This window comes from Hyperolius riggenbachi, chromosome 3 (genome assembly GCF_040937935.1).
Source record: "Hyperolius riggenbachi isolate aHypRig1 chromosome 3, aHypRig1.pri, whole genome shotgun sequence".
In the NCBI taxonomy this organism is placed as follows: domain Eukaryota; kingdom Metazoa; phylum Chordata; class Amphibia; order Anura; family Hyperoliidae; genus Hyperolius; species Hyperolius riggenbachi.
Window position 1 is genome coordinate 337,548,517 of NC_090648.1, and position 23,943 is coordinate 337,572,459.

Sequence of the window (23,943 nt, forward strand, 5' to 3'; positions counted from 1 at the left end):
GAGGGACAGCTAATTGTCCCCTGTACCGTGCTGTGCTAGATTGCAGCACTGTACAAATCTAAACATACCATTTTTTTCTTTCTTCTTCACAGTTAACAGCCTGAAAGCCACGATTGCGGCTTGGCAGGCTGATTATGGAGCTCCGCTACTCAGCAGGGATGCATACGCGTGCAATCACCTGTAAAACCCTACCCCAGGACTTGACACCTTTCGGCATTAGCTGGTCCTGGAGCTGCCTCCTTCCCAATGCCTATTGGCATTAGGCGGTTTGGGAAGGATTTAATTGTTTCTTAAAAATTGTAAGAATTAAAATGCATATATATAAAATGTACAATTGGCCAGGAGTAAAATGCACTATACATTTATTTATTTCCTATGTCACTGTCAATTACAATAGGTTATAAAAATAGGCATGCGAGTAAAGAGGCAAGCCTCTTCTTTATAGATCTTTTACAGGAAGGGATTCTGTAAAGAATAAAGGAAATACTGAGAATCATCCATGAGAAGATTACCTAGATTAAAACCAGTCAGATTTTCAGTACCTACTGTAGGTGGCAGCAACATGGATAAAAATAATTTATAGAGCATTTTACTAAAAAAAATAAAATAAAATAAAGTACTCCTTATAGATATATGTATACATGAATTGTAAATGTTGCAATTTTTCACAATAGTTTTCCTTTAAATAGAATTATTCAAGCATTACATGCTTATTACTGTGGTCCTAGCTCATAACGGATCTGATGAAGAAATAAGGACACCAATCATAAAAAGTCCCAATACATATCTTTAGACATCAGAGGGAGCTCCAGTGAAATTGCGGTAAAACCACATTCCTATTATTCCATCCTGAAAGTGCTACGTAAACTGCAGCAATGCCTCCTCTATACTTGTGGTAGCCTATTACTTTGCAGGCATTGCAAGGCTATTAACAGCCACTTACACTATTGTCTGCAAAAAAAAAAAAAAAAAAAAAGGTGGACTTAACGGGGAACTACTTGTACAGTGGAATTTAAAACGTCTCCCCAATGGCCAAAGTAATTGCTGGCCGCACAGACCATTTAGATGGTAATTAGTAGCGGCCTACATTGGTTAATTTTGAACGTGATGCTATTTAAGGATCATTTGAAAGGTGATAATAGTGTACAAGGGAGCCTGACGATGGAGTCCTGAAATGCTATGAGTCGCTCCTTCTTAGTCGACACTAATCTTTCTGGAAAGAGCTAATATATTTGTACTCATGCGAGATTTATGGATTTTAAATTATATATTTAAATACATTTCAAGATTGTAGATGGCATAGGTCTATTTATAATTGTTTAAGACTTCAATTAACCTGATCCTGGGGGTGAATCCTTGCATATCACTGGTCTATACAATGAACATCTCCAACAAGACATAAACAATACTTGTATCACAACAGACTTTTTTTTAAATCAGCACACATACATTTTCATGTAAATATGTACTCTATGTTGCCCCCTGCTCCCACCAAGTTAACCAGTCCACGTAGTTTTTGACATGGGAGATATATTTTGTGAGGAGTGGTGTGGCAAATTTCACCCTACTCCATCCCCACAATTTTTCACAGCACCCTTATCCTAATGTCAGAGAAATAGGCATTCCTCTTCACTTCTGGCACCTCAAGTGGAGTTGGGGATGAAATGTTAAAAGCCACAAATTAAAAAAAAAAAAGTTTAATGTCACAAAACAACCAGTTTTTGTTCTAAATAAAATATACAATAATATTTATTTATTCTAAATAAAACAGGTTTATGTCTCTTGGTGTAGATCCATGCCAACCACAACATAGATCCTTGTCTTTTCTGTACTCTTCTTTTTTTTGATTGAAGCCCCGTGGGTAGGATTTCAACACTCCTGGAATTAGATGATGGAAGTCCTGGTGCCAATCATTATCAACAGGCACCGGGGATCCCTACTAATCATAACCGAAGACTAAAAGGGGTCCTCAGTATAACACAGGTTCTGATTAGCATTTATGGATGTCTTACTGTTCCAGAATCAAAACACAACTTTATCAGTGGTGGGACTCACCATAAACAATGTACTCTTTATAATTTTTATAGTTTCCATCATTTCAACTATATTATATGGTTTGCATTTCTACAGAGCACATCATTCATGTTTCATATGCTTAATATATTCACAATGTCCATTGCAATGTGTTACAAAACATCTAATGAAGAGGCTTTCCTGAATTGAGAAAGGTGCATCAGACCTTACTGCTTTCTGAAATGGCTGCTTTATGTTTTTATATATGATTGTCGGTCTTATGGATATACGGTTACGTCTTCAAAACCCCTTTTTTGTGATCTTTTATATTCTATTTATTGGTGCCTACCTCCTGCGACAATAAAGACTGTCCAATCCAACCATTTTTCAAAAATGTTACTGCAGTCTGTGGGCCTGTCTGGGAAAATATCATTCACTTCTTATCCTTAAAAGAAATGGACAAATCTCTCACACAGGGAGAAAGACCTAAAACAGTCTTTGTAGAGTGGGATTCTGCTAACATCCCTCATTTTCTGCGTTTTGGACGACCAGGAGTCATGTTAAAATGATGGAGGTCTAGGGTGATCCTGATAACAGGCAATCATGGAAAATATGCCCAATTGCACCAAAAAGCAGAAAACTCCAAAAGAAGATTTAGTGAACTATCCAGAACTAAAATGTATTATTTTGCCTGATGTTGGCAATACTTTAAAAGTATGTTCAAAGTTTTCCTTTAACAACTAATTATAAATAACTCAGAGTATACCACAGTTTGCTTATCCGTCAGGAAAAAGCCCTTATTAACACTTTTCATGAAAAATGACTATAATTAATATTCCGTTTTATTACAAAGGCAGAACAAACCCCATGCTTCCTAACTTATCACACTTATCAGTTATCATGAATATTTATTAAATGTTCTGGCTTTAAAAGCGATCAGTGTTGTTGTTGTGATCCAATATTTATAAAAAGATATTTGCATAAGACTGTATTCTTTCCAAGTCTGAGCAAATATTTAATGCAAGCTAATCAAAGCCATTATCATAAAGTGTGGTTCAAAAGTCTATAGATGAGATCCTGATTCAATAATGGAACTTACATTTTTTTTTCATTTATCAACGTTTGCATGGACTGACAGATTGCCCACATATCCAGTAGATGCTGGTATTCTGTGCCAATATTGATAACTAACTTCAGTTTGTGGTGATCCCTTCTAGAAAAATGTGCCTCTAAAATGTTTCCTCTACTTTACTGCTTATTAAGTTTTCCTTTGCACGCCTTACCTGTCCTGATCAGCATACATTGAAAATAGAGTACAAGATAGGCAGAAGTCATTTTTTTAAAGCAAAGAATAGTAAAAGCACAACTGCCTCCTAAAACAGAACTAAATGTATAACGCAAGGATGCTGAATATTAAAACATCTGCACGGAGTTTGTATGTTCTCTCCGTGTCTGCGTGGGTTTCCTACGGGCACTCCGGTTTCCTCCCACATCACAAAAACATACAGGTAATTGGATTACCCCTAAATTAGCCCTAGGCTATGGCACATGCACTACATGATACAAACATAGAAATATGACTATGGTAGGGACTAGATTGTGAGCCTCTCTGAGGGACAGTTAGTGACAAGACAATATACTCTGTACAGTGCTGCATAATATGTTGGCACCATATTATGGGTCCTAAGGGAATTAAGTTCAGTTATAGATAAACCCCTTTATCTTATCTTTTGTGACTCTCTTTCAACTGGCAGAGTCCCAGTGGATTGGCGTACAGCCCACGTTTTCCCATTATTTAAGAAGGGCAAAAAATCAGATCCAGGAAATTATAGACCTGTACGCTTCATCAGTTGTATGCAAACTATTTGAGGGGTTACTAAGAGATACTATACATGACTTCATAGTAGAAAATAATCTTATTTCTCAGCATCAACATGGGTTTACTAAAGACAGGTCCTGTTTGACTAACATGCCCAGCTTTTAGCTTTTATGAGGTAGTGATATGGATATTGGGAATGCTGTAGATGTGATATACTAGGACTTTGCAAAGGCCTTCAACACTGTTCCCCACAAAAGTCTGGTGCAAAAGTTGAGGATGCAAGGACTGGGGAAGTGTCTGTGTGCATGGATAGGGAACTGGCTAATGGACAGAAAACAAAGAGTTGTGGTCAATGGATCGTACTCAAAATGGGAGACTGTTAGCAGTGGGGTCCCACAGGGGTCTGTACTGGGTCCAGTGCTCTTCAATTTATTTATTAATGACCTAGTAGATGCAGTAGTGAGCAATGTTGCTATTTTTGCAGATGATACAAAATTGTGCAAAATCATCAACTCTCAGGAAGATAGTGTCATATTGCAACAGGATCTGGATAGCATGGCTATATGGGCACATACATGGCAGATGAAATTCAATGTTGAAAAATGTAAAGTCATGCATTTTGGTCGCACCAATGGTCTAGCACCATACAAAATAAATGGGAGACAGTTGGGGACATCAAACTTGGAGAAGGACTTAGGAGTACTCATCGACAACAAGTTAAATAATCGTACTCAATGCCAAGCCGCTGCAGCTAAAGTTAACAAAATTTTGGGATGCATTAAAAGGGAAATAAAAACTCGAGATGCTAGCATAATATTGCCCCTGTTTAACTCTCTAGTAAGGCCACATCTGGAATATGGAATTCAGTTCTGGGCACCACATTACAAAAAAGATATTGCAGTTTTAGAGCAGGTGCAGAGACGAGCAACAAAATTGATACGTGGGATGGAAGGTCTCACTTACCAAGAAAGGTTAGATAAACTGGGTTTATTTAGTCTAGAGAAAAGACGCCTTAGAGGAGATCTAATTAACATGTATAAATACATCAGAGGGCAATATAATAGCTTGGCGGGTGAGCTTTTTGCCCCTAGGCCTTCTCAAAGGACTAGAGGACATGATCTGCGCATGGAGGAAAAACGTTTTAGCCATTTATTTAGGAAAGGGTTCCTTACAGTAAGAGTGATTAAGATGTGGAATGCATTGCCACAGGAAGTCGTTATGGCAAACTCTATACCTGCATTTAAAGGGGGCTTAGATGCTTTCCTTGCGTTGAAAGACATCTATGGCTACAATTACTAGGTAATGCCTAATGATGTTGATCCAGGGATTTGATCTGATTGCCATCTGGAGTCGGGAAGGAATTTTTTCCTTTTGGGGCTAATTGGACCATGCCTTGTAAGGGTTTTTTTGCCTTCCTCTGGATCAACAGGGATATGTGAGGGAGCAGGCTGGTGTTGTACTTTGTACTGGTTGAACTCGATGGACGTATGTCTTTTTTCAACCAAAATAACTATGTAACTATGTAAATACTTCAATAAATAACTGCACTTATAACCAAAATACATAGGGATGATGATGCCTTAATGTACTGTAAAGGAGCGCCCACCACAAACTGGTGAACACACATTCACTAGGCAGTAACCATCTGCATGCATACATGGCACACAGTTGGCAATGGATGTATTGTAATTATCAAAGCTGAATTTTGGTCATTGGCAATGGAACACCATTTCCCTGCCCAACAGCAGAAGCTGCCATGCTGATTATAATTACTATTATTGTGTATTTATGCAGCCCTGACCTCTTCCACAGCACCTTACATAGTGTATATTGTTATGTCAGTAACTGTCACCAGATGAACTCACAATTTAATCCTTACCGTAGTCTGTCATTGTGTTATGTTCGTATTGTAAACAGAGGCCAATTTTTGGGGTAACCAATTAATCTATGTGCATTTTTTCTGATGTGGGAGGAAACTGGAGTACCCAGAGGAAACCCCACACAAACAGATGGAAACGATATTCAGATTATGTCCAGGCTCAGATATGAACCAGGGACCTATTGCTAGAGTGCCAGGCAAGAGCGTGAGGATCCACTATGCCACCGTGATGCCCAATGGTGAATTGCAGCATGTGGGGATGTATTTTAAACATTTTTCCTGATAATAGTTATAACTCAGCACCATGTTTCTATTTTTTTTTTTTTTTTTTTAGATAAAGTTGCTTTTCATTAACTTTTTAATTTGCTTTCTTTTCTTTCTTCTTTTGTATTTCCTGTTTTGGGGAGCTCCTTCAAATTCAGTATTTAAATTTCTCTACAATCCTATTTACCAGAGTTTAGTAAGAATCAAAATCAAACTCAATCCACTGCGCTCTAGCCCAAAACACTTCCCACAAAGTTGCCCCAGAGCGCTGCTCCTGTCTTACTTGGGAGGCAGTAAGTCACTGTAGAAAACAGAAAGGAAAGGGCAAAAAAGAGCGCTCTCTGGTGCATTAACTTTTAATATGCTTTCTATGAGCAAATAAAATCACACGTACAATGTAGAATAAAAGATATTGCACTTATCACACTGAAGGATTGAATCACCGCGTCCTCTGGATGTTTAATCCGTCCTGCACGCCTCCTCACTGTGGCCAGTAGCGGGGGAAGGCGTGGAACGCTGAAACGCGGCATGACGCAATAGGCGCTAGGCAGCTGCCATCATCGCTCCGCGTTCCCTGATCCGCTGTCGCTTTATTCCAATTGGATCCCCCGCTACTGGCCACAGTGAGGAGGCGTGCAGTACGGATTAAACATCCAGAGGACGCGGTGATTCAATCCTTCAGTGTGATAAGTGCAATATCTTTTATTCTACATTGTACGTGTGATTTTATTTGCTCATAGAAAGCATATTAAAAAGTTAATGCACCAGAGAGCGCTCTTTTTTGCCCTTTCCTTTAGTAAGAATCAACTTACTTGGTTTAGTAAACTTCAGCAACTTGTGTTCCAGCGCAGCAAGCTGCTCGTTAACTCTTTCTGCAATAACTGGTTTCTTTTTCAGATATTTTTTCCCAACAGACACCTAAAAAACAAAAACAAATGACATTGAATAAAGGACAATTTAAATGTACCTAGTTCAACTTAATCAATGACAGCATCCTAGTTAAATACACTATAATATCATAGGATGGATGAAAGGTGTTGCTGGTCTTGACACTTCACAGTATTGAATTCGGCTTAGGGTGCTACCGTAGAGATATTGTGTTTTGCATACAGTAGAGCAAAGGGCAAAGGGTTAAACAAAAGGTATCTTTGTAGAACTGTTTATGTTCAAGTCATGTCCCTGTACAGACCAGAGATTTGGTTGTATGTGGGCACGCCCCAGTTTTCTGTTAGCCTGCTCTCTGTTAGCTGGCGCACAGATTGCAGTCTCAGACGCAGGAAAACATATGTGGATGGTGAGGCTATGAGAGGTGTTACAGGGGACTTAGGTGTTAGTGGCAGTCTGAAACAGGTTGCAACATGTTGGATTGATGTGGCTATGTAAAATTTATAAGTTATGGGCTTACTATACACTGGCGGTTCTGGATGTGTGCCTGGCTTTCAGGGGCACAAAGATTATTTTTATATTTCATATTCTGGAGTGATGCATCATGGAAACCCATACTTGCTTTTTTTTTTTTTTTAAATGTAAAATTACATACAACCTTATGCTTCAGGATTTCTACTGCCACATATGTTCTTGTGTAAGGCTATAGCTTACCTTGAATATCACAGATAACTCAATCTTCATGATATACACAGAGCTTTGAATAAGTGCCTGGCATATACAGGATCTTCTCAAAAAATAGCATATTGTGATGAAGTTCATTATTTTCTGTAATGTACTGATAAACATTAGACTTTAATATATTTTAGATTCATTACACACAACTGAAGTAGTTCAAGCCTTTTATTGTTTTAATATTGAGGATTTTGGCATACAGCTCATGAAAACCCAAATTTCCTATCTCAAAAAATTAGCATATTTCATCCGACCAATAAAAGAAAAACAAAAAAAGTCAACCTTCAAATAATTATGTTCAGTTATGCACTCAATACTTGGTCAGGGATCCTTTTGCAGAAATGACTGCTTCAATGCGGCGTGGCATGGAGGCAATCAGCCTGTGGCACTGCTCAGGTGTTATGGAGGCCCAGGATGCTTCGATAGCGGCCTTAAGCTCATCCAGAGTGTTGGGTCTTGCGTCTCTCAACTTTCTCTTCACAATATCCCACAGAATATCTATGGGGTTCAGGTCAGGAGAGTTGGCAGGCCAATTGAGCACAGTAATACCATGGTCAGTAAACTATTTACCAGTGGTTTTGGCACTGTGAGCAGGTGCCAGATCGTGCTGAGAAATGAAATCTTAATTTCCATAAAGCTTTTCAGCAGATGGAAGCATGAACCCACTTTTGAACCAGAAACAGTGGCAGAAGCGCCTTACCTGGGCTACAGAGAAGCAGCACTGGACTGTTGCTCAGTGGTCCAAAGTACTTTTTCCGGATGAAAGCAACTTTTACATGTCATTCGGAAATCAAGGTGCCAGAGTCTGGAGGAAGACTGGGAAGAGGGAAATGCCAAAATTCCTGAAGTCCAGTGTCAAGTACCCACAGTCAGTGATGGTCTGGGGTGACATGTCAGCTGCTGGTGTTGGTCCACTGTGTTTTATCAAGGGCAGGGTCAATGCAGCTAGCTATCAGGAGATTTTGGAGCACTTCATGCTTCCATCTGCTGAAAAGCTTTATGGAAATAAAGATTTCATTTTCAGCACGATCTGGCACCTGCTCACAGTGCCAAAAACACTGGTAAATGGTTTACTGACCATGGTATTACTGTGCTCAATTGGCCTGCCAACTCTCCTGACCTGAACCCCATAGAGATTCTGTGGGATATTGTGAAGAGAAAGTTGAGAGACGCAAGACCCAACACTCTGGATGAGCTTAAGGCCACTATCGAAGCATCCTGGGCCTCCATAACACCTGAGCAGTGCCACAGGCTGATTGCCTCCATGCCACGCCGCATTGAAGCAGTCAATTCTGCAAAAGGATTCCTGACCAAGTATTGAGTGCATAACTGTACATAATTATTTGAAGGTTGACTTTTTTTGTTATAAAAACACTTTTCTTTTATTGGTCGGATGAAATATGCTAATTTTTTGAGATAGGAAATTTGGGTTTTCATGAGCTGTATGCCAAAATCATCAATATTAAAACAATAAAAGGCTTGAACTACTTCAGTTGTGTGTATTTGAATCTAAAATATATGAAAGCCTAATGTTTATCAGTACATTACAGAAAATAATGAACTTCATCACAATATGCTAATTTTTTGAGAAGATCCTGTATATCTCTTTGCAAGAGACTTGAGGCCAAAAAATAGGCAAAATAGCTAGAATCCAGATGTAAAGAGCAGGTAGAGACTTTCTCCAACATACGTGTGTGTGTGTGTGTGTGTGTGTGTGTGTGTGTGTGTGTGTGTGTGTGTGTGTGTGTGTGTGTGTGTGTGTGTGTGTGTGTGTGTGTGTGTGTGTGTGTGTGTGTGTGTGTGTGTGTGTGTGTGTGTGTGTGTGTATATATATATGCGTGCGTGTGTGGATGGATTGCTCTATAGTATACTTCTTAATATGATGTCTTTGCACAGGGTATCAGATGGTGCAATGGTTTTAAAATATTTGAATAAAGCTGAGCACAATATTTTAAAGGAAACCTGAACTGAGAGGGATATGGTGGCTGCCATGTTGATTTCCTTTTAAACAATACCAGTTGCCTGGCAGTCTTTCCTTGTCATTCTGGCATCAGTAATTATTATATTTATCATTATTATTTATTTGCATATGTAAGTAATGTAATCACACCTGAAATAAGCATGCTAATCTAGTCACATTTTCGTCAGAAACACTTTATCTGCATGCTTGTTCAGGGTCTGTTGCTAAAAACATTAGAGGCAGAGGATCAGCAGGAGTGCCAGGCAACTGGATTTGTTTAAAATTAAATATGGCAGCCTCCAAATCCCTCTCATTTCTGGTTCCCTAGGCTGTAAGGCGTTTACCCATGATGCCTACCAATTAATTAAAAAAATAATCAGGTTAAATGCAGAGCCTGAGCTTTTGCTGGCATTAAAGAGGGCGCTATAAAAAAAAGAAACAGGTTGTGGCTGCTAAAATTCCTCTTTCCTGACTGTTTTGCTGATACTCTTTCTGTAATGTTGGTGTGTTATTGGTGTGAAGCAACTGTGTATAATTAGTTGGCCTGAGTTACCTCCAACTTCACTATCTACATGTTTGTTCCAAATAAGCAACTTACAATACTGTAATCATTAGAACGGCATGACATTCAAGTAGAAACAAACAGGATCTTCTAAAAAAATTAGCATATTGTGATAAAGTTTATTATTTTCTGTAATGTACTGATAAACATTAGACTTTCATATCTTTCATATACAGGATCTTCTCAAAAAATTAGCATACTGTGATAAAGTTCATTATTTTCTGTAATGTACTGATAAACATTAGACTTTCATATATTTTAGATTCAAATACACACAACTGAAGTAGTTCAAGCCTTTTATTGTTTTAATATTGATGATTTTGGCATACAGCTCATGAAAACCCAAATTTCCTATCTCAAAAAATTAGCATATTTCATCCGACCAATAAAAGAAAAGTGTTTTTAAAACAAAAAAAGTCAACCTTCAAATAATTATGTTCAGTTATGCACTCAATACTTGGTCGGGAATCCTTCTGCAGAAATGACTGCTTCAATGCGGCGTGGCATGGAGGCAATCAGCCTGTGGCACTGCTCAGGTGTTATGGAGGCCCAGGATGCTTCGATAGTGGCCTTAAGCTCATCCAGAGTGTTGGGTCTTGTGTCTCTCAACTTTCTCTTCACAATATCCCACAGATTCTCTATGGGGTTCAGGTCAGGAGAGTTGGTAAACCAATTGAGCACAGTAATACCATGGTCAGTACCATGTCATTTACCAGTGGTTTTGGCACTGTGAGCAGGTGCCAGGTTGTGCTGAAAAATGAAATCTACATCTCCACAAAGCTTTTCAGCAGATGGAAGCATGAAGTGCTCCAAAATCTCCTGATAGCTAGCAGCATTGACCCTGCCCTTGATAAAATACAGTGGACAAACACCAGCAGCTGACATGGCACCCCAGACCATCACTGACTGTGGGTACTTGACACTGGACTTCAGGCATTTTGGCATTTCCCTCTCCCCAGTCTTCCTCCAGACTGGCACCTTGATTTCCGAATGTCATGTAAAAGTTGCTTTCATCCAAAAAAAGCACTTTGGACCACTGAGCAACAGTCCAGTGCTGCATATCTGTAGCCCAGGTCAGGCGCTTCTGCCGCTGTTTCTGGTTCAAAAGTGGGTTCATGCTTCCATCTGCTGAAAAGCTTTATGGAGATGAAGATTTCATTTTTCAGCACGACCTGGCACCTGCGCACAGTGCCAAAACTACTGGTAAATGGTTTACTAACCATGGCATTACTGTGCTCAATTGGTCTACCAGCTCTCCTGACCTGAACCCCATAGAGAATCTGTGGGATATTGTGAAGAGAAAGTTGAGAGACGCAAGACCCAACACTCTGGATGAGCTTAAGGCCGCTATCGAAGCATCCTGGGCCTCCATAACACCTGAGCAGTGCAACAGGCTGATTGCCTCCATGCCACGCCGCATTGAAGCAGTCATTTCTGCAAAAGGATTCCCGACCAAGTATTGAGTGCATAACTGAACATAATTATTTGAAGGTTTACTTTTTTTGTTTTAAAAACACTTTTCTTTTATTGGTCAGATGAAATATGCTAATTTTTTGAGATAGGAAATTTGGGTTTTCATGAGCTGTATGCCAAAATCATCAATGTTAAAACAATAAAAGGCTTGAACTACTTCAGTTGTATGTATTTGAACCTAAAATATATGAAAGTCTAATGTTCATCAGTACATTACAGAAAATAATGAACCTTATCACAATATGCTAATTTTTTTAGAAGATCCTGTATTTTAGATTCAAATATACACAACTGAAGTAGTTCAAGCCTTTTATTGTTTTAATATTGATGATTTTGGCATACAGCTCATGAAAACCCAAATTTCCCATCTCAAAAATTAGCATATTTCATTCGACCAATTAAAGTGTTTTAAAAGAAAAGTCAACCTTCAAATAATTATGTTTAGTTATGCACTTAATACTTGGTCGGGAATCCTTTTGCAGAAATGACTGCTTCAATGCGGCGTTGCATGGAGGCAATCAGCCTGTGGCACTGCTCAGGTGTTATGGAGGCCCAGGATGCTTCGATAGCGGCCTTAAGCTCATCCAGAGTGTTGGGTCTTGCGTCTCTCAACTTTCTCTTCACAATATCCCACAGATTCTCTATGGGGTTTAGGTCAGGAGAGTTGGCAGGCCAATTGAGCACAGTAATACCATGGTCAGTACCATGTCATTTACCAGTGGTTTTGGCACTGTGAGCAGGTGCCAGGTCATGCTGAAAAATGAAATCTTCATCTCCATAAAGCTTTTCAGCAGATGGAAGCATGAACCCACTTTTGAACTAGAAACAGCGGCAGAAGCACCAGGCCTGGGCTACAGAGAAGCAGCACTGGACTGTTGCTCAGTGGTCCATAGTACTTTTTATTGGATGAAAGCAACTTTTACATGTCATTCTGAAATCAAGGTGTCAGAGTCTGGAGGAAGACTGGGGAGAGGGAGATGCCAAAATGCCTGAAGTCCAGTGTCAAGTACCCACAGTCAGTGATGGTCTGGGGTGACATGTCAGCTGCTGGTGTTGGTCCACTGTGTTTTATCAAGGGCAGGGTCAATGCAGCTAGCTATCAGGAGATTTTGGAGCACTTCATGCTTCCATCTGCTGAAAAGCTTTATGGAGATGAAGATTTCATTTTTCAGCACGACCTGGCACCTGCTCACAGTGCCAAAACCACTGGTAAATGGTTTCCTGACCATGGTATTACTGTGCTCAATTGGCCTGCCAACTCTCCTGACCTGAACCCCATAGATAATCTGTGGGATATTGTGAAGAGAAAGTTGAGAGACGCAAGACCCAACACTCTGGATGAGCTTAAGGCTGCTATCGAAGCATCCTGGGCCTCCATAACACCTGAGCAGTGCCACAGGCTGATTGCCTCCATGCCACGCCGCATTGAAGCAGTCATTTCTGCAAAAGGATTCCCGACCAAGTATTGAGTGCATAACTGAACATAATTATTTGAAGGTTGACTTTTTTTATTTTAAAAACACTTTTCTTTTATTGGTCGGATGAAATATGCTAATTTTTTGAGATAGGAAATTTGGGTTTTCATGAGCTGTATGCCAAAATCATCAATATTAAAACAATAAAAGGCTTGAACTACTTCAGTTGTGTGTATTTGAATCTAAAATATATGAAAGTCTAATGTTTATTAGTACATTACAGAAAATAATGAACTTTATCACAATATGCTAATTTTTTGAGAAGATCCTGTATAAGGCACCTAATAAAGATTTGCATCATGTTGCTATAAGGAATATACTTGTTTCTGCCGAGACCCGGGCTGATTCTGCCACTTCCGGGTCTCGGCGCTTGTTCCCCGCTGATGACGCTGCCAGCGGCTCACATGCCGCACTTCCTGATAAGCGGAGGGCGCGTTCCCAGTACGCCCTCCGCAAAGGAAAACAGTGGTTAGCTGATAACCATTCAGCTGACACCTAGGCAGGGCCTTGCTGTGTGATTGGTTGTATGGAGTGTGGCCGGCCACTGATTTGATGGTCTTTATTTAAGCCTACAGTGTGCTCCCAGTCATCGCCCGTGATAAGCATAGCTTTGGCTAGTTGCTGGGTGCGCACTCTGATCGTTATTTGATATTCTGGACGGATTGTATTTGACTACTCTGTTGTGTTTAACCTCTGCTTGATTCCTGGAAAACCCTTTGCTTGCTGCCTGGACTGACCTCTGCTAGATTACTGGACATCCCTTGCTTGTTGCCTGGATCGACCTCTGCTAAGTTACTGGACATCCCTTGCTTGCCGCCTGGACCGACCTTGGACTGTTAATGGATATTCTCTGTATGCCACTTTCTCTGAACGATAAGCATAAAGTCTACTCTCCTTATCAATCAGCTAAAAGTGTGCATAAAGTCTTGCATAACTTGTCATATATCATCTGGGACTTCTGTTATCTACTCACATAATCTTGCATGCAGACTCAAAGGAACTGTGTTATACTTGCATGAATTATCACCTGTTGCTATCCTGCATGCAAGTCTGCTGGAACAATTTTATAACTCTGATCAAATTACTATTACTGTTGAATAGTTTTGCATGAAGATAATATACCTGGATTACTTTACCTGAACTGTGTATGTGATACTGCTGAACTGTGTTACTAGCCTCAGTAGTGGCTCCTGGTGGTATATCTACCTTCTATGTCAGCTTGTATGCCTTGCTCGCATAAGTCCAAATTAGGGCCAGCTAGTGGTGTGCCAGGTAGGGACAGTGTATGTGTCAGTTATTGGTGTGCCAGGCAGGGATAGCTAGGTGAAGAGCGAGACCTATAGCCTGGGACATACACAAGGACTCCTAGAATTATATCCCCAAGCCCTACAGTTGCATTGTTTTGAGATATATTTTTCCCTAATATAGATGCATTTTGCCTTTTTTCAAATCAGTATGAATTTGAATTTTACTTTGAATTCAACTTCACCTTTTAACAATGCTGATCAATATGGATTGAAGTTTATTACAAGAAAGTAAAATTTTAATGGCACAGCGATTTCGTGCATGGCACTTTGGCCTTTCAGCACTACAGTCCCATGTTCGAATCTTGTCCAAGTAACTATCTGCATGAAGTTTGCATGTTCACCCAATGTATGTATGGGCTTCTTCCAGACACCCTGGTTTCCTCCCACATCCCAAACAATACTGATACATTAACTGATGTTGGCCATAGATTATGATAGAGACATTCGAAGATGGCTATATTAGACTGCTCTGCACATGTTGCTATAGTGTTTACATGTATGGTAAAATAATTTACAAATTTACCATAACTCCATAACTCACATTACAAAAAAGAATAGTCTTTAATATAATCGCTCTAAAAAATATTTTTTTCTTCATAGATTAAATATACAAGCACAAAATATAGCTTGACTATCATACCTTCAGATTATATTTTCATCATGCATCTCACCTGTTTTCCCCCTCACACAGTCTGTGACATATTTTATAGGAATCCTACAAAGTGACCTTCATGGAGAATATGATTTGATTTTTATGAGTATATATAGTCATTAGTAACCATTTCTTGTTGCTTGAAACATAGCATTCTAAATGTGAAAACTGTAACTTTGTTTCATGATGTTGACTTTTAAGGTTGTGTTTTCCTTGTCTTTGTTTTAATAGAAAACAAGTACCGTATATACTCGGCTATAAGTCGAGAAATTTAGGACTGACTCACTGTATAAAGGTAGGGGGTGGTCGCCTTATACACGAGTCAGTCCTAATTTTCCTCACTTATAGCTGATATGGGGGGATTTTCTCTTACAGCGAGTGTGCTATAATTTCCCCCTCCCTACCTCCCACCCACCATCACCCAAAGGGAGTCATCTGCATGTATTTCCCCCTCGCTCTGTGTAATCATGCTATGCAGAGTGATTTGCGCAACAGAAGCCGTCACTAACTATCAGCGTCCTGATGTCAGAAGACGGAGCTACGCTAAAGCACGGAGATTAGTGCAAGTAAAGGGAGAAGAGAGGACGGTGAGCCCACTACTGTTGAGTGACGGCTTCTGCTGCGCGAATCACTCTACATAGCATTACACAGAGTGAGGGGGCAAATACAAGCAGACGGCTCCCTTTGGATGATGGTGAGTGGGAAGGAGGGGAGAAATACAGGCAGACGGCTCCCTTTGGGTGATGGTGGATAGGAGGGAAGGGGGAAATGGAGACCAGCGGCCCCCTTTGTGTGATAGTGGGTGGGAGGAAGCTGGAAATTACTGGCAGCATGCGTTTCAGAGTAGGGGGGAGTTACAGGCAGCATGTGTTTGGGTGATGGTGGGTGGGAGGAAGGGAGTTACAGGCAGAGGGCTAATGGCTGTATGTGTGTCCTGGAGGAGTTAGTTGCTGTACTTGGTGGCCAGGAGGGGTTATGGACTACAATACTTTATGCAGTGCAGCCATTAACCCATCCTGATCCCCAAGTGCAGCCATTAACTTTGCTGGAGACTTATACATGAGTAATTGGAAAATTCCAGCTTTGAGGGTCAAATATTAGGTTCGACTTATACACGGGTCGACTTGTATCCGAGTATATACGGTAATTTTAGACCTCTGAGGAAGTGGTGGAAGAGCTGCAAAAACATATATCAAGCCAATTTTGTTGACATTATTCCTTTTTTTACTTAGAGGAGAATGAGATGCATAATAAAGATATTACCAGAGGACATTGTTATTCAAATATGCTTTATGCTGATGTATACAGTAGAATCTTAGTTATCTTGCACCAGCAGGGACAGTGTGCCTTTTGGTTGCTTGAGCCTAAAACAGGCCTAACTAATAATATACTATGCACATAGACATACCTATATATATATATGTATATATATATATATATATATATATATATATATATATATATATATATATATATATATATATATATATACACATACATACATCCCATGAACTCTGTATTGAACATTAAAATACAGTAATTGAAAGTATATTAACCATATGGGAGCCGTGGAAACCCAGTCTTTAAAGCACAGCAGAGCCCACAAAAAGCCTAAGAAGTTGGCCTTTACCACTGTGAGTACTGCTGGCGATTTCTGCTGGTTGGTTAAGACTGCTGGTTAGTGCAGTTCCAGATAAATGAGACTCTACTGTATTTAGTTGATAAAGTAAAACGTATTGGGTTTAGAGAGATTGTGTTAGAAATTATTATGTTTATAACACATGTGGTTTGTGGTATATTTGTAAATAATTGAAAAATAATATTAATAATGAATGCATTGTATTAATCGGTATTACCACTAGAAAGCCTCTTTCATTACCGCTTTCTCCATTACTTTGAATAGCCAGCATTGCAAAACAATTGTATCAGTTATTACAATTTGTTTTCAAATACAATTTCCCATGCATACAATCCACATTTTCAGATCAATTAAATATGTTTTTTTCTACCCCTGAAAAGCCAAACAAACTTCCAGAACCAATGGAAAACAATGTGTTAGCTTGTTAATTTTACGACATGCTGTTGTTTTATTGTGGCTCTGTAATATTAAAAAACTGACACATCAATGCATTTCAGCAGTTCTGGAGGTGTGCTTGGCTTTCAAGGACAACAAAGGGATAATTTGCATATTTAGCTGTGATGCATTGTGTGAGAACCCATATGCTTACTCCAACCTGAATAATCTGTCGCCTTCTTAAAACAGAAGGTATTTTTGATTGCAAATACCTTCTGTTTTAAGAAGACAAATTTCTGTTTTTTCTAATTCAGCTGAAAACAGAAGTTTTCAGGGATTCGATATTTCAAAAGAGTCTTTAGAAGTCAATAATTTTAACTTACAGGGAATTCGATCACTGATGTCTCTGAAGGAGCAGGTTATCACTTCTCCCCTCTTTATCTCTTTAAAGGACAACTGAAGTGAGACATACTGTATATGGAGGCTGCCATATTTATTTCCTTGTATACTATACTACTTGCCTGGCAGTCCTGCTGGTCTATTAGGATGCAATAGTGTCTGAATAATACTTGAAACAAGCATAAAGCTAATCTTTCAGATCTGACAATAATGTCAGAAACACCTGATCTGCTGCATGCTTGTTCAGGGTTTATGGCTAAAAGTGTTAGAGGTAGAGGTTTAGCAGGATAGCCAGGCAACTAGTATTGCTTAAAAGGAAATAAATATGGCTGCCTCCACATCACTCTTGCTTCAGTTGCCCTTTAAGGACCATTCACACTTGTGTTTGCAAAACGCATTCACAATCACAATTTTGTGTTGCAATTTTGCAAGTCTCATTCGATGATTGAGAATTACATCACGATCACTTCAGAAATGCTACCTGCAGCATATTTGCATTACCCACAAATTGCAAGTGCTGCAGTGTGAATGAGGCCATAGGGATACATTGTACACAGCGTTTTACTGATTGCCAGCAATAACCAAAGTACTAAAACACTGCAGAAAAGTGCCCCCGTGTGATTGGGCGCGTACTCATTTTGCTTTCTCTATAATATTTTTCTTCTATATATTTTTGTATATAATAAAAGTTCTTCAGAATGATACTTTGGATGACATCATCTACAGTATGTTGCTAACATGTTTTGAAGTGGCCTTTCTTAGTTATTTGTTTCTTGGCAGCAACAGATTCTGCCACTTTTTATGTAATGTTTGAATGTATTTTGCTGATAAAGAAGTAGAAAAGGGACTTGTACCGCAGCGCATATAAATGAAGGCACTTCAAAACAAGACTGACATTTTTTTTAAAACAAGAAAAAAAATTACAATAGGCAAGAGCACGATACCGTCTGTATACGCCAGATGGTTATCAGATAAACAAACCAAACACTGGTCTTTTTGTGTCTTTGATCAGGAGCTCCACACTGGCTTTACTGTTAAATAATTTAACATTTAATTGTTATCTGGCAGACAATGAAAACATGTTTGTTTAAAAACCTTTATTGCCTAGTGAGTTTAAAGTGTAACTGAAATAGCATAAGCACAGTTGCCAAACTGCCCAGTGGTATGTGAAGTATAATTTCATTTCCTTTGCACTCCAAAGTGCTGTTAAAGAATGAAATCTGTATTTCCTAATGGAAATGAAAAGGGATACATTCTCTAGGAAGGTCACACGTTTCCAGTCTCCTGTACTTTACACTGATCAGTCAAAACATTACATCTATGTGGCTAAATTGTGTACATTCATCTTGTGCCACCAAGACAGCTCTGACCTGTTCAGGCCATGACTACACTAGGCCTCTGAAGGCGTTCTCTTGTATCCATCACCAAGATGTTAACAGCAGATTTTTTTTTAAGTTGTGAGGTGGGGTGTCTATGGATTGGACTTATTTTCCAGCATATCCTACAGATGCTCTATTAAATTGAGATAAAGGGATTGTGAAATCCAAAGAAATAGTAGACCAGCATATGTATTAGTACCCCTCCCCGTCAGTTGGGCGCAGGGACGAATGACGGCTCACCCTGCTGTCGCTGATGTTAAATACTTTTCCATTTCCAAGTCGTAGAAACTTGGAGGGAGAAGTAATTTGGGGTCCGAACCCCCAAATTACCCTTATGCGGGGCACTGACCACAGCATTGAAGCAATAGCCGCGCCGTCATCTGGTGCTACGAACCTCCATGCATGCATTGCGCCCAGATGACCTACTTCAAGTAGATCAAGCTACCTTCTTCCATTCTAATTGGTCTGCAGCTATGTCTTACTTAGCTTGCTATGTACTAACACAGTGCATCACAGCTTTCTGTGTATGTAAGGCATAGCTGCAGACCAATCAGAATGGTCATTCTTACCCAGAACATTAACCACTTGAGCATCAGATCTGGACTATGACACAATGGAAGAACTGTTTCTTTGGACTTCAAGTTCCCTGTATCTCAATTTTCAACTATAGGATGTGCTGGAAATATCCATAGACACCCCACCTCACAAATAAAACCAATCTGTTTCTAACATTTTGGTGAAAGATGATGCACCGTGTTAAGACACTTTTCGCTCATAGCTCCTCACCATGTGTTCTTCTTTGGACTTCCTTAGGTAGGTAGTACTAATGACTGCATACTTGGAACATCCTGTAAGATCTGCTGTTTTGGAGCTGCTATGACCCAATTGTTTAGCCTTCCCAATTTAAGTTACATAGTTACATAGTTATTTTGGTTGAAAAAAAGACATACGTCCATCGAGTTCAACCAGTACAAAGTACAACTCCAGCCTGCTCCCTCACATATCCCTGTTGATCCAGAGGAAGGCGAAAAAACCCTTACAAGGCATGGTCCAATTGGCCCCAAAAGGGAAAAATTCCTTCCCGACTCCAGATGCCAATCAGATAAAATCCCTGGATCAACATCATTAGGCCTTACCTAGTAATTGTAGCCATGGATGTCATTCAACCCAAGGAAATCATCTAAACCGCCTTTAAATGCAGGTATAGAGTTTGCCATAACGACTTCCTGTGGCAATGCATTCCACATCTTAATCACTCTTAGGGCCTGTTTCCACTACACGCAGATTCTGCATGCAGAAAACTGACTCCAATGAATGCCTATGGGAAATCTGCATCAGAAAAATCGCGTTCAGTGGAAACAGGCCCATAGGCATTCATTGGAGTCAGTTTTCTGCATGCAGAATCTGCATGTAGTGGAAACAGGCCCTTACTGTAAAGAACCCTTTCCTAAATAAGTGGCTAAAACGTTTTTCCTCCATGCGCAGATCATGTCCTCTAGTCCTTTGAGAAGGTCTAGGGACAAAAAGCTCATCCGCCAAGCTATTATATTGCCCTCTGATGTATTTATACATGTTAATTAGATCTCCTCTAAGGCGTCTTTTCTCTAGACTAAATAAACCCAGTTTATCTAACCTTTCTTGGTAAGTGAGACCTTCCATCCCACGTATCAATTTTGTTGCTCGTCTCTGCACCTGCTCTAAAACTGCAATATCTTTTTTGTAATGTGGTGCCCAGAACTGAATTCCATATTCCAGATGTGGCCTTACTAGAGAGTTAAACAGGGGCAATATTATGCTCGCATCTCGAGTTTTTATTTCCCTTTTAATGCATCCCAAAATTTTGTTAGCTTTAGCTGCAGCGGTTTGGCATTGAGTACGATTATTTAACTTGTTGTCGATGAGTACTCCTAAGTCCTTCTCCAAGTTTGATGTCCCCAACTGTCTCCCATTTATTTTGTATGGTGCTAGACCATTGGTACGACCAAAATGCATGACTTTACATTTTTCAACATTGAATTTCATCTGCCATTTATGTGCCCATATAGCCATCCTATCCAGATCCTGTTGCAATATGACACTATCTTCCTGAGAGTTGATGATTCTGCACAATTTTGTATCATCTGCAAAAATAGCCACATTACTCACTACTGCATTCACTAGGTCATTAATAAATAAATTGAAGAGCACTGGACCCAGTACAGACCCCTGTGGGACCCCACTGCTAACAGTCTCCCATTTTGAGTATGATCCATTGACCACAACTCTTTGTTTTCTGTCCATTAGCCAGTTCCCTTTTAGCCAGTCTCCCATTAGCCAGTCTTTTCAAAGTCCCTCAAATCCTTATGATTGCTCATTCATTTTCACTGCTTCCAACACTATTTTCAAGAACTTTTCACTTGCTGCCTAAAACATCCCCCCTGTAGTCTCTGAAGAATACTGTGCAATAATGTGGTGTTTTTGTATGTTTTTTTATCTATCAGTATTTCTCCAGCATGCAGGTACTGTATTTTATTTATTTATTTTTGTATTTATAAAGCGCCAACATATTATGCAGCGCTGGACATTATTTTAGGTTACAGACAATATTTAGGGGTGACATACAGCAATATGACAATACAGGAATACAAGAAAAACCAGATCATGCAGCACAGTATGAGTACAAGGTATTGCTTAGTCAGTCACTGGATGGGAGCATGGACATTAGGCAAGTTAGGTTCACTCAAATGCATAGCATGAGTTCACAGTAATGGAGGAGCATGATCAGGTAGGACACAAAAGGAGGAGGACCCTGCCCAAAGGCTTACAATCTACATGGAGAGGTGGGGACACAAAAGGTAGGAGACCAGAGTTCAGCTGTGGGTTTAGAGCACTTGTGAGGGGTAGTAGGCCAGAGTGAAAAGGTGAGTTTTGAGGGCCGTCTTGAAGATGTTAAAGGAGGGGGCTGCCCTAATGGGTGGAGGTAGGAAGTTCCACAGTGTTGGAGCAGCTCTTGAGAAGTCCTGGAGGCGTGCATGGGACTGGGTGATGTCTGGGACTGGGGGCGGTTAGGCGAAGTTCATTGGAAGAGCGGAGTGAGCGGCTAGGTGTGTACCTCTGAGTAAGATCGGAAATGAAGGTTGGACAGGTTTTGTGGACAGATTTGTAGGTTAGACACAGTATCTTGAATCTGATTCTGGACTGGATAGGAAGCCAGTGGAAAGATTTAAGGAGGGGATCCACCGTGGTGGAGCGATGGGAGCAGTGGATAATTCTGGCTGCCGCATTCATGATGGACTGCAGTGGGGCTATTCGGGTCATAGGGAGACCAGACAGAAGGGCATTGCAGTAATCAAGGCGGGAAATTATGAGGGCATGGAGGGGGAGTTTGGTGGTGGCAGAGTTCAGGAAAGGGCGAATCTTACAGATGTTACGAAGGTGGAAGTTGCAGGACTTTGTGAGGTTTTGGATGTGGGAAGTGAAGGAGAGTGCGGAGTCCAGAGCCCGCTGGCTTGAGAGGTAGGGCGAATGGTAGTGTGGTTAACAGTGACATGCACATCTGGGAGGTTCATGGATGGCCGGGGTGGGAAGATCATAAATTCCGTTTTCTCTAGATTTAGTTTCAGGAACCTAGCAGACATCCAGGAGGAGATGGCTGATAGGCAGGAGGAGACCTTGTCCATGGTAGTGGTGAATATGTCAGGGGTGTGGAGGTAGATCTGGGTGTCATCTGCATACAGATGATAGTTAAAACCCATGGAGGAGATAACCTTGCCAATGGAGGATGTGTATAGGGAGAACAGTAGGGGGCCAAGGACTGAGCCTTGGGGGACTCCCACTGAGAGGTGGCTGGGGGTGGACGAGGACTCATTGAAGGCGGTCATGAAGGAGCAGTTGGAGAGGTAGGATGAAAGCCAGGTCAGGGCGAGATCGTGAATGCCCATGAACTGGAGGGATTGGAGGAGTAGGGGATGATCTACTGTGTCAAAAGCTGCTGAAAGGTCAAGTAGGTGGAGAATGGAGTATTTACCTTCAGCTTTAGCTAAGGCTAGGTCATTGACCACTTAGGTGAGAGCAGTTTCGGTAGAGTGAGCAGGCCGAAATCCAGATTGCAGTGGGTCTAGCAGTGAGTTGGCATTGAGGTACTGGGTCAGGTGTTTGTGAACCAGACGCTCAATTAGTTTTGAGGCAAAGGGGAGAAGGGAGATAGGGCGTTAGTTGGAGGGTAGCGAGGGGTCGAGGGAGGGTTTCTTGAGCAGGGGTAGTACGGTGGCCTGCTTGAAGTCTGAGGGGAAGGTGCCTGTGGATAGGGAGAGGTTAAACAGGGTAGTGAGGACTGAGGCAAATTCCGTGAAGTGAGGCTGGAGTAAATCAGAAGGGATGGGGTCAAGGGGGGAAGTAGTGGTATGGGAAGTCTGCAGTAGGTGGTTTACTTCCTCGGTGGTAGTAGGAGTGAAGGAGGTGAGGGGAGGATAGGGTGGAGGAGGAGCTGGTTGGGAGGGGGTGGGAGGTGAAGATTGAAGATTGGATATTTCCTGACGGATGGAGACAATTTTGTTGGTGAAGTGGGTGGCTAAATCTGTGGCAGAGAGGGAGGAAATGGAGGGTGGTGAGGTGGGGGGATGGTAGGTTTAAGCAGGGAGTTGAAAGTGGGAAAAAGATGCCGGGGGTTGGAAGCTTGTGCTCCGATGAGCTTGGTAAAGTATTCCTGCTTTGGATGAGCAAGGGCAGTGTGGAACTGCAGCAGGTTGGTCTTGTACTGTAGGAAATCCTGGTTAAGTTGAGTTTGCCTCCATTTCCATTCAGTGGTGCGTGTTTTCCTCTGGAGGTTGCGAGTATGGGTAGTGCACCAGGGCTGGGGGTTAGGGGGGCAGTTGCGGCGGAATATTGGTGGAGCAGCTTTCTCTAGGGCTGATGAGAGAGTTTGGCGATAATGAGCTGCAGCAAGATTAGGTCAGGTTAGGGTAGTAGGCCAGAGTGAAAAGGTGAGTTTTGAGGGCCGTCTTGAAGATGTTAAAGGAGGGGGCTGCCCAAATGGGTGGAGGTAGGAAGTTGCACAGTGTTGGAGCAGCTCTTGAGAAGTCCTGGAGGCGTGCATGGGACTGGGTGATGTCTGGGACTGGGGGCGGTTAGGCGAAGTTCATTGGAAGA

At 40.8% G+C, this 23,943-nt stretch overlaps 1 protein-coding gene across 1 annotated transcript in view; it reads right to left on the minus strand.

The window, feature by feature from the left end:
• The window catches only part of CFAP54 (cilia and flagella associated protein 54), a 528,182-nt gene that overhangs the window by 319,240 nt on the left and 184,999 nt on the right, over positions 1 to 23,943 (minus strand). The window contains exon 31 of the mRNA XM_068273664.1: positions 6,788 to 6,893. Coding sequence (XP_068129765.1) covers positions 6,788 to 6,893 — 106 coding nt within the window. The remainder of the gene's footprint in view (positions 1 to 6,787; positions 6,894 to 23,943) is intronic.